The 12,086-nt window shown below is 38.0% G+C and overlaps 1 protein-coding gene across 1 annotated transcript in view; it reads right to left on the bottom strand.

Annotated features, from left to right (window-relative positions):
• LOC122794856 (latent-transforming growth factor beta-binding protein 2-like) overlaps positions 1-12,086 on the bottom strand; it is a gene marked incomplete in the record, with an annotated part of 523,235 nt that overhangs the window by 146,380 nt on the left and 364,769 nt on the right. Inside the window, 1 exon segment of the mRNA XM_044063459.1 lies at positions 9,043-9,155. Within this exon segment, the coding sequence (XP_043919394.1) occupies positions 9,043-9,155 (113 nt within the window).

The raw sequence follows: 12,086 nt of genomic DNA, 5'->3' as shown, positions 1-12,086 counted from the left end.
AAACCTTTTGTTTTATTGAAAGCACTCAAACAAAAAAAAAACTGCCAATACTCCCCTTAAAAACCTATTAATTTAATACTAACACACAAAACGATGTACATCTTCAAATAATGAAGTTTTACCCTCCTAATAGGAAATGTTCCAAACTGACAGTCACACTCTCAAACTTGAGCTAACCTAAAAGAACGGTTATCCATGCTAAGACGCATGGTGCAGCCTGTGCTTCTACTAAGTGCTAAATGGTTTTGTCTGATCTTTGTAGCTCTCACAGCTGGGAAACTCATTAATACTTTCAGAGGAAATCATCTCCTAGCCAGTTTCTCTTTTCTTTTTTTTCCTCCAGCCAATCACTCTCCACTACACTATAACCAATTTCTCTATCAGACTGTCTCCATGGAGACATGAGAACCAGACAGCCACTTTCTCATTATCAGATTTTCTCCACGGAGACATAAGAACCAGACAGCCACTTTCTCATTATCAGATGGTCTCTGTGGAGACATGAGAACCATGCATTCAATTTCTCTGTCAGATTGTTTCCATGAAGACATGAGGGCCAGATACAGAATTGCTACTAAGCATACATTCACTTGCTAGAAAAAGCCTCATATTTAATATTCTTTTCATTTACTTGCTTTCTCTTAAAATTTGTTACTAAATCAGTCTAAGGTCCTTATCCAGTCATCCCCCATGCAAGAATGAGAAAAAGCACATTGTTTCTTTTGCCATGTACCAGGCTTTTTTTTTTTTGTTTACACTGCAGTGTCTACATTTCTTAAAACTGAAGAAAGAGAGAATTAAGAAAGGGAAAAAGAGAACAGCAGCACATATTTACAATCTCATTTACACTTACAAAATAACTGAGAAAACTGTACTTTATAGCATGCACAGAAAACCATACACCACAAAAATAATACTATTAAGAAAAAATGTTTTCTTTACTTAGTTACATTTCTCCCCTCTCTTTTCCAAACATTAATGCCATGAAGTAGGGCATATACTTTACAGTCCTCAACAAGTCCAACAAATTCTGAAAAAGTCCAATATTTCCAGATTTTCTTGTTCTGTCATATTTCACAAATGTAATTATTGCATTGTAATCTCACATTAAGTTACTGGTTTTACTACTGTTCATTCTCCATCTCACAAATCATGTCTCTGCTTTATTTCCAATGCACTCTTGATTCTTCTAGTCAGCTCTTGTGCTCCCTTCTCTCTCTCCATTTTACAATGAAGCAATCAAAAAGGTTTCACATGTATAGTCTCTTTGTGGTCTTTATTACCAGAAGAACAAGAAGCAAAATCTCCTTCGGTTTCACAGCTCACTTTTTGCTGGACAAACTTTTGTATTTCTTCCTTAGCATGTACTTCACCAAGAAATGATTTTGCCCCTCCAGGGAAGAATACCTTGAAGACAGCTGGGAACAGCAATTTGAATCTCACACCTGTTTCTCAACATTCGCTGAACAGTGGAATGTACACCAGGGAAAAGAGGAATAAACTCAATGAATAATCATTCTCCACAAAAACACTGCTCTCACTTTTAGTATTTTGTTCTGCTGCCACAGTTTTATCAGAATCAACTCTGGTAGGGTTGAATCTTTACTATTAAAGGTCTAGGTTGCTTTTTCATAGCCAGGTTTGGAGCATACACACAATGCCCTTTCAACTAACAACAACTGCTGTGGAACATCAGTCCAGTTGCTTATTTGTGCTTTCATAAAATTATTGCAGTCTGTTCCTTCCAGCTTCTCTGGTATCGCTGAAAATTTCAGGTTTTCCCTACATGCTCTATCTTCTAATTCTATTATTTTTTGAAACATCTCTTTTTGAGCAGACTCATTTGGACAGCCTTTTCTTTATTTCAACCTCTGAGTTTTGCAGCTTTATCACCTCATCTGAATATCTGTTTAAAGCTTCTTCCATTTTTTCCAGCCTTTTGTTGTTTGTGTTAGTATACTCCATCAGTGTTTCATTTACTTTAATCAGGTCTGTGTGTAGTTGTCTTATATCTTCCTATAGGTTACTGGGAGACATGTTTGGAGGTTGCATTGCTTTTTGCTGAACAGCTGCAGCTTTCCCCAGTCAGCGTTTCTTCCTCACATTTTGTACAAGCATTTTCCGGAAGCTAGGTATTTCTTTTTTCCTGGCATCCAGGCAGTACACTTACTAGCCAGTTACTGAAATGTACCCATAAACTCAAAAGTCTACTGGCCGTCTCTGTTGCATTTCTGTTTTCACACTGGGAGAACTAGAGTTAGGCCGTTGCTCAATGTGCAGCCATTTCTCAACCTCTGTGATTCTATGCAGGTTTGAGTGTGCTCATGAGGTTGTGTATAAGTTCAAGCCAGTTAAGTCTGACAAGACCTTTACACTAAGTATCTCCAGCTAGTCAGGTAAACTTGTGATATATGCTCCTACAAATTCATCAGCTTTGACCTATCTAGGAAACTGTAGACCAGTTACCCTGCTAGATGGTCAGAGAGGAGGACAGCAATGATTATATTATTTAGGGTAATGAAAGTAAGGTGGTGATCTACTGTGCAGAAAACACCAGGCTTCCTTTTTTTTAATCATATTTATCTTACAGGATGTCACTAATGAACAGCTCACTGTCTACAAACTATGAGTCAGGTTGGTTTGCTGTCCAGATAGTGGATAAATAATGCAAAATAATGCAGACAGACTGTGGATATGGACTACCCGCCATTGGATGTTCAATTAGATCAATTCACTAGAAGGAAGGTGCATCGCATATATTATTTTGATAGCTTATTAACATTTAGATAATGGACTTGGAAAATGAGTAGCCCTCCCTGGATGCTCAACATTCCACACCATGGTTTTAATCTACAGATAAAGCCCGGTAAAATAAACTAGAACACCTAATTGGGCAGGAAATCATGGAGTGGAGACTAAATTATTTTTTGAGAGCTACCATTTCCTTTCCCCCTGCTAACCACATATCTTGCACAGTTAGCAAGAGGGACAAAAAACTTAAACGACTAATGCATCATTTACAATGACCTGTGCTTTCCATTCCCCTCACCAACTAAGGCTCTGAGAAAGTCATAACTATTGTGTGGAAAATGAACAAATACAATGATCTAAAGCAAGAAAATGGAGCAGAAGTGAAAAGTCAAACAATGCTGAGAGAAGGCTGTGGTTAATGTGTGAAAAAAATTAATTCAATACAATTATCCAAAGCAAGCAACTACAGCTGCAGCAATTACAATAACCTGACTTTTCCTTTCCCTTTGCTAACCAAGGCTGAGAGACAGCTGCGATTCACAAGTGGTGAAAAAGAAATAAAAAAAAAAATGATCTAATAAAAATAACTGCAGTAGCAGTTATGGGGATATGACTGTGTGTGTGTGTGTGTGTATGTGTGTGTGAACTGAATATTAGGGTGTGTGGGGAAGGGAAGAGTTCTAATAATTTGTACTTTACATAGCTGACAATGACCTGAAATAAAATTCTCTATTTGAACAGTGCCCATACGAAGTGCATTTAATGTGTGTGCGCATCTGTACATATGCAAATGTGTCTTCTCTGCCTCTGCATGTATATAACTTATATTTTGGATGAAAAATACTTTTTACAGCAACAATTAAGTGTCCTACAACAACTCTGAAACATTAGGTGGAGGAACTATTTTACATAAAAAATAGAAACATGTATGCACTAATAATAAAACAAACAGCCTATTATCTAAGCACAATAATGCCCTCCAGAATGGAAGTTATAGGGAAATAGACCTTCCAGGAGTGGACAGGCACTCCAATTGCAGTACTGGGGCCTCATAACACACATGTGCAGTCAGTTATTTCCCCCTGTAACACCCATTCTGCTGCACATTACTGCATGCTTAAAATATATATCCCTATATAAAATTCTCATTTTATAGTTATAAAAAAATATATATATATTTGCTTTATATACACTCTGAGGTAGCATGCATTTTATTACAGGTAGCATTTTAAAATTAATCCACTTTATACTAAGCTTGTTGAGGGCTTTTTATATCAAAATACGATCATTCTATATAGACTCAAAATACACATTAAACTTTCTGTCCTTAACATCATTAGTTAACGTCAAACTCGCATCTGTCTGGACATCTGATCTTCCTTTTCAGGGAAGCTTGTGCGGCATTACAGCTTTTTGGAGACATGACTTAATTCATTACATCCAAGTGACGCCTCCAGGTGCATCTGCAGTTAACTCCTACTAATGCCACTAGGTGTCAAATATTGCTTGTTCATATTTGGATCAATCATCATAGGATCACAGGAGATTACTAGATTACTGACCAAGAGGTCATTTCAAGCCTAGCTGTTTCATGCCAATGTAATACCATATAATTGTTAGTTAATACCAAAGACTGCATTCAGTAATGGCTGCCCATGTCCAGGAGGGTTGTGGGTGATATTCCCGGTAAGAACTTATGGTACCGCCATCCACTCGTCCAGGTTCCTCTTGAACGGTGTCATAGAGATGATCTGTTTCACATGAATAGGTGGCCTATTACAAAGATGCCCCAGTTGCTGGGAGATAAATCTGTCCCTACAGCATGTCCTATTTAAGTCAAAGGACATATTTAGGTCCATGGAATGGGTAGCCCTAGTCGCATTTGATTTATGGATATGCAGCAAGTCCACAAGGTTTGGGTCTGAGATTGCTCTGTAAGCCAGGCATAAGTCTCCCTTAAGAAGTCTATACAATACAGAGTATGGTGACAGGGACTTTATTCGGTCTATACAACTCATGTGCTGGAGTACCTTGACCTTCTTTGCTAGAAACCTCTGAGGTCTCTCCAACTGCTGCAGGTGCTTTGTACGGTACATACCGAACAAAGCACTATACTCAATTATGGGCCGGATTAGTGCAGAGTATAAAGGGGTTATAACCTGTTTTGCTCTTGAGGTGATGCATTTATTAATCAAATGTGGTATGCAGAAAGCCTTCCTTACTACAGTAGACAAATGGTGGTCAAAGTTAAGGTCGCAGTCAGCTTGTGATCCCAGGTCCCTTACCACTTCGTGGGTACTTAGGGCATTGTTGTTGATTTGACAGTGTGAAGGGGCATCGTTCTGAAGGGAATGATGATGCATTTCTTTGCATTCATTTTGAGACATTGACTAAGACACCAGTCATTGGTTTGTGCAAGAGCCTCCTGGACTATACTGACATAATTTGGGGATTCAATAAATGCACCCAGTTTGCAGCTGTAATTCCAAAACCATGCAATGTACAAGGTTTTAAACTATTTCATTTTAAAGCTTATATGATGGCAAACTCAACTGCATTAATATATGACCTCTGTCTTGTGCAGTTTAAGATATATTAACTATTATTTTTACGATATTAATTTATATAGATATCTTCTTCTTTCGGCTTTTTCCTGGTTAGGGGTTGCCACAGTGGATCACCTGTCCACTCATGATTGGCAGTGGAGTTTTACAGTGTCGAGTTGCCAGCCCGGCGCCCAACCTTCCACGAAAGGCACACACACGCACTCACAACTAGGGCCAATTTAGAATATCCAATCCACCTACAGCATGTCTTTGGGATGTGAGAGGAAACCGGAGAGCCCGGAGTAAACCCACACGACCCCAGGGAGGACATGCAGACTCCACACAGAAGGCATCCCAGCCAAGGATCGAACCAGAGAACCGCTTGCTGTGAGGCGGCAATGCTAACCACTGCACCACCATGGCCGCCCATTAATTTATATAGATATAGATAAAATTTTCACATTTTTCTAAATATCTCAACAAATGAAAACACAGACAAGAACTCCTTAGCTTCTTATGAAAGCTCTCAGCTAGATAAATAAAATGCTGCTGATGTTGACAATGTGTCTGCAACTTAAGTGCTTGCTGAGATATTGTAAGTTGTTTACAAAATATTACAAATGTAATAGTTACTGTAAGTTATAAAATTCAGTTTAAGTTCTAGAACCCAAAGAATACTACCACTATAAAATTAGTGTTGAAGGATTTATTTTTACTTCTTACATAACCCCTATGGTTTCTGTGATATGAACATTTGTTTGAAATGTGAGGACATAATTTGATTCTGTCAAAAGGTTTAGGCCCCACCCACTGGAAGTTACAGCACAAACCTCCTGAGCTCCACTGGAGTGAATGAGATAAGCAACCCCTCTTGTGCAACTCTTTACTATCACAGTTCTCAATGTCTATTTTCTAGTGAAAGCAGTAGCCGTGACATTTCTGGCTGTTCTTATATTTTAGATTTCAATGTATCTGACATACAAAAATGTCTGCAATCATGCTCATACAGCTTTCCATCTTCAGCACAAACATAAGACCTTTGCTCACCTGCTTTACCAATTACTTCAGCTTCAGACTACAAATGTTCGGCATGACTTTCCTACTTTTACAATCTCCACCTTGCAAACCTGGTAACTTTCTGCAGTTCCTATCATTACAGAATTTCTGTCTTTGCAGATGTCTTATTCAGTTCTCGGTCTCCCCTAGCATGGCTCCAGCATTTGCTGTACCCGAGGAAAAATCTTCTGACCTCTACTTTGGGTACAAAATATCTGTGTAAATACTTGTATGCAAAAATTCTCAACCTCGTCTCTGTTATATACTTGGGAGCCTTGTAAATTTCTTTCCATTGTTCTGTTGCAAATTGCAAATTCTGATTGAGTCTTACAGTTATCATACTTATCACTTAATAGCAGCTTCCTTTTTAGACTCAACAACTCTACTAGAGTTGGTCTTTCACTTAGCACTCCCTTCTACCCTTCTCTTTGCCTTTACTCTCATCAATTACTGATAATGGAGGTAGTCTCTAACCTACAGTCCAAACTTCTGATTAGCCTTATCCCACTATATTAACCTTTCCATCCTTATCTCTAAACTGTCCAGATTTTTGCATAATGTCCAGAATTTTGCCTGTTCGCCATAACATTTGTGGTTTTCTGGCAAGTCAGTGAGGATTGAAGATGCTAAATCATAACCTACATAATGACATACATTTGAGTTTCAGATTTCATAACCTTCAGAAAAATGCATGCTAACAGAAATCCTGTTACTCTAGGAACTAAGTTTTTAAGAGCAATATTTAAAATCTGTCCCTATTTTTCAGCCTTTGTCCCCCCTATTATTTTAAACTTTGTCCAGATTTCTTCCGTTGAGAGGTTGAGAGAGATGTTTCCACCCCGATCTGTTACCAATATATTGGCACCTTTGATATTTTCATTCAATAAATTTCTGCATCCTCTTTCCAATTTTATATACCCTTACTTGCAAATATATCCTTTGCCAAAACCTTCTTCCACTCACACTCTAGCTCAGTTCTTAGAATGTTTTCCACTTTAATATAATATTCTGTATAGATATTTTCCATAACTTGCATCCAAAATCCTAGTCTCTTTCAAACTCTTTTCCTGCTTCACACCAAACATATGCAAACACCCCAAACCCCTATAACTCACCACAAACAAACTATATAGACTTTCCATAAAGGAAGTTTAACCCTCTAAATAACAGCAGTTGACCCAAACTGATGGCTGCAACAATTGTTCCTGATGGAAGCCAAAGATATGATTAGCGAAAAAACAACCTGTGTGTACAAAACACGTGGCATTGCTTATTTTTCAGTTTCCGTAGAGCGGTGGAAACCCCCCCCCTCACTTGCACCACCCTCAAAAACCTAATAAACCTCTCTATGCTACTTGTATGGTACCCACATGGATTGCTGACTGACTTCATCATTCTGTGGTCCCAGGCACAATACGACAGTTAAATGGAAGTCTGTGCAATATATGGAGAAAAAGGGTATAAGTTTTGGCAATGCCAAACTGAAAAGTATAGCTACAAAAGATTGAAGGAATGCACACATTCTTACAAGGCAAATATCTTAATCATTATGCCAACCTCCCTCTTAATCTTCTTCCCTAACAACAAGCTGCAATTGTACAAGAACAGCTCACTACCATTCAAAAATGTGAATGCTGATTGGACAGCCCAACCAGTGTGACTGTTGCAAATGCAGCATATACCAACAGAAACAAGTCTGGTGTCTGAAGTACCACTGAGCTGCCAGACATTTCTATTGGCATATGTTTAGAGGACAGAGCAGAATACAAAAAACATCAGGTACGTTCTGCAAACTTAGACAGAAAAGTAACCGATTTTCCTTGGGTTTTTTGTTTCCCCTCCTAAAGTTTCGGCAGACTCTCACACCACTCAACTGTCAACGTTTTCACAGAATGTCCAGATTTTTGGCTTATAGTTTTGTTCTTTTCCTTTTAAAAAATTTAATTTTCTGGTAAGCCACCATGGACTGAAGTCATTAAATAATGACATGAATTTGAGGTTTGTTTCATATACTTCAGAAAAATGCACGCTAACACAAATCATCATATTTCAGTAACTTTTTAAGTTTATAAAAGCAATAAAACCTGTAACTATTTTTGGACATTGTTCCTCCATCACTGATGCACTTGTGCAAGTGTGGGAATGTAAGTAACAAATGCATGCACAGTACATCAACACATCAAGAAATGCAGAAGAATGTGGAGGAGCACTACACTGCCATTATACAAAGGCATTATTTTAGAAAGTTAAGCAATTTCTTTCTTAAATAATGACATTGTAAAATAACAATAACCCACTCCTGAATGTGGGTATCACAGGAGCTACCCATGGTAGGCTTCATTTCATCACTTAGCTTTTGCCCTAGTGATCAGATCATGTCAATCATGGACAAATCCTGTGATAACCAAACTCGTTTGTGGGTAACTACTAAAAGAGAACACAAAATGGAAAAATAGCCATCAATGATACTAAACAGTATTAGTTCATGTTACTTTTCCTACTGCTAATGGTGCATTTCCAGAAGAATCCTGGATGATTCCGGCATTAACAGTGCTGGGTACAATACAGCATTCAAGTATCACCCAATAATGCAAAAACAAGTAAATAATTCAGATGTAGTGTTACTGAACAGAAAAGATGGAATTTTAAATGACAAAATTTGCAAAGAACTGAAGAAGTGGTTACTTACAGGACAGTAGTACTCCTGAGGGCACTTTATACAATTATCTTGTCCTCTCCATGTTTGGTAATCTCCAGCATTACAATTCCTGCATGCACTGTCATTCAGACCTTTGTATGAACCTAGAAAATCAAATTTACAGCTAGTCAGTCTTTTGGTATAGAAAACATAGCCTAGACAGACCAGTCTGTGATATTGCACATACTGAATAGCATGAATGCACCCATTTCAGTGTGCTGTTAACAATCAACTTGGGGTTGGACACACAAACCTTCACTAGAAGGAAAGGAATCTGGCAAATGAGGGCAAAGAACCCTACTTCTTTTCACTAAAAATACAACTTTCTACTCTTCTCTGGTCTACTATAGAGACGAGAGAAATTGGAGTTGACATCTCTTTGGTTGTGAACAGACTTTTTTTTTTTTTTTTACTGACCCTACTTTCCATAACATAGCTATGTGGTGAGCAATTCCTTTTATGTTATGTTGTGCAGCTTATAAGTAAGAGCATGGCATCTACTTGCAAATAGAGGTCATTGTCCCACTGTACTCCTCCCTTATTGGACCAGAGTAGAATGCTCCCATTGGTATGCACCTGATCAGGCATATGCAACAACTACAGCAACCTGAAAAATTCCTTACAAAAAGGATACAAGGAGTAACAGACCTGCCTTATGCACAGCGTCAAAGCCCTTTCCCTCTACTCATAGGTTCATACTAGGCTATCTGCCCTAGGGCATTTATAAGCCTAGCCAGAGTTGTGTGGCTTTCACCACCCCTTAGGTTGAAGAATACTATACCCATTAGTTTGCCGTGTCTCTGTCCAGCAGTGATACAGAGATGATCCCCGGGGTAAACCTACGATCTCCCATCCACTGGTTAAATACAAATCTACATGCTATGGGATTAGAACCTACAACCATCTACATCACAATGCAAGTATGCTACCTGCTGTACTACTAACACTACTCAGTCTACTACAGACGGCTTGAGGGGGGGGGATCTTTGCCTGGCTTACAAGGCATCCATAAACCCCACAATTATGAATCTCCCACAAATTTGCAAGTCAAAAATTACCAGAAATACAAGGTCTAGGGACCCGAATTCTGTCATGACTTAACATGCTACAGAGACAGATGTCTCAAAGTCTGTTCCTTCTATTGAACAGGCTTCCCATCCATGTGAAGTTGAGTTCAACTATTACCCAGTGTAATAAGCGCAACCTAGTCCAGTGGATGGGGAACAGGAAATTTACACCTGGCCTGTCACCCATGTCCCTTAAGGGCAGAAGTAGCTTATAAATGCTTGTCTATTAAACTCTTATTCTGATACAGGACATCATTATTCTTTTGTGAAAACTTGGCTAGGCTTAGAAAGCCCCCCCCCCCCGGGTTGTTAGCCTATTAACAATCTATGAATCGATAACCTAAAATTTAAAAAAGAAAAACACCTTTTTAACCGGAATTAAGTAACAGGGGTTAATCTTCTTTGTTACCACACCTAAAAGTCTCTTGATAGTCAGCAGTGTTCTTCTGGTACCTGGAGAGTTCTCTAACCAATGTGCTTCAATCAGCTCGTTCATTTGTTTAAAGTCCCCATAGAATCTTGGGTAGTGGAGAAATCGGCATGAAAAATCTCAGAGATTTTTAGGAGAAAATCTCACTACAATCATGTAGATTTCAGAATACTGAAATAAAAACTCTGGTTGTTGCCTTTCTGATCATCAGAAATTTTATTGCAGGTCAGTACAAGGCAGATGAGCGCTATGTAGAATAAATCATCTGCAGTAATCTGAATTTATTACAGTTTGTAAGGAGTGTGTGTGGGGAATAACCTGCCTGGGGGCGTGTCAATGGGTACATAACCCAGGGGCTGGCCCTCTACAGTGGATTCCCTTCCCATGAGTGTAAATATACTACTTCCTTATAGTTCATTTTTTGCAGCCAAGAACATTAAGCAACATAAAATAAACACACTTAAACACTCATACTATGAGAGAACCCTTTAATACAACAAAACAGTATTATAAGAAGGCCTTTCTATACAATTTTAAAAGTAAAAAGTCCAAACTTCACAGAGCAGAAACAGGCTATAAAAAGAGCAAGTCACCATGGCATAAAATCCAGGAATAGTTTAATTAGATAAGCGCTTTCACAAACAATGTTGCTTCATCAGATCTTAACATCTTAAAACACACTCCACATTTACACACCGCTCTCATAAACCCAAAGATCCAATAGGAACATTGTGCATTCTTTTATCACTAGGCAACAAGTCACATATCCATTAACCATATAATGACAAAATTCTAAAAACACAATACATATCTCATATTATGCATTAAAAGCACATATTCACATAAACACACAAATGTTACAACATAAAACAAATATAAAAAAATATTAAAAATGATAAAATGTAACATAACAAAGAATTCACATACAGAAATACATAAGGGAGCATAATAAATGTATCTACAACAATTATCTCCTCAGCCTACGTGCTTTTAAAGTAGGTTTAATTGAAATATGGTAATTTAATCCTGAGCCCAAATGTGCCCTCAGCCTAACGATCCACCTAAGTTACACCTGCTCTGTCAGGTTAACTATGACCATATTTCAATTAAATTCTTTGTTATATGTTACATTTTATTATGTGTGTGTTTTGAGATGTTATGATCTGATGAAACAGCATTGTTTGCGAAAGCGCTTATCTAGTTAAACTATTCCTGGACTTTATGCCGTGGTGATTTGCTCTTTTCACTGCCTGTTTCTGCTCTGTGAAGTTTGGACTTATTTTTCATTTTTCATTGTTGTTCGCAGAGCAGTTCATTGCCAAGGTTCATTTGTGGATTCTACATTGTTAAAAATACTGAATCATAAGCTTATTAACCACAAGCTTTTTAAGAAATGGGCATATTAGAAAATGAGTTATTACCTAGCAACGTAAAAGAAATTATTACAAGATGGTATCAGCACTTTTGCAGTTCTGCTTCATCAGATCATCTGCCTTGTAAATGATAGCCTTAAGAGTGCTGTTAATGTAGCAGGGTGA

This window comes from Protopterus annectens, chromosome 2.part1 (assembly GCF_019279795.1).
Source record: "Protopterus annectens isolate FY-2018-M chromosome 2.part1, PAN1.0, whole genome shotgun sequence".
Classification (NCBI taxonomy): domain Eukaryota; kingdom Metazoa; phylum Chordata; order Ceratodontiformes; family Protopteridae; genus Protopterus; species Protopterus annectens.
Note: the sequence above shows the minus strand (reverse complement) of the source record. Positions and strands in the feature narration are given on the sequence as shown.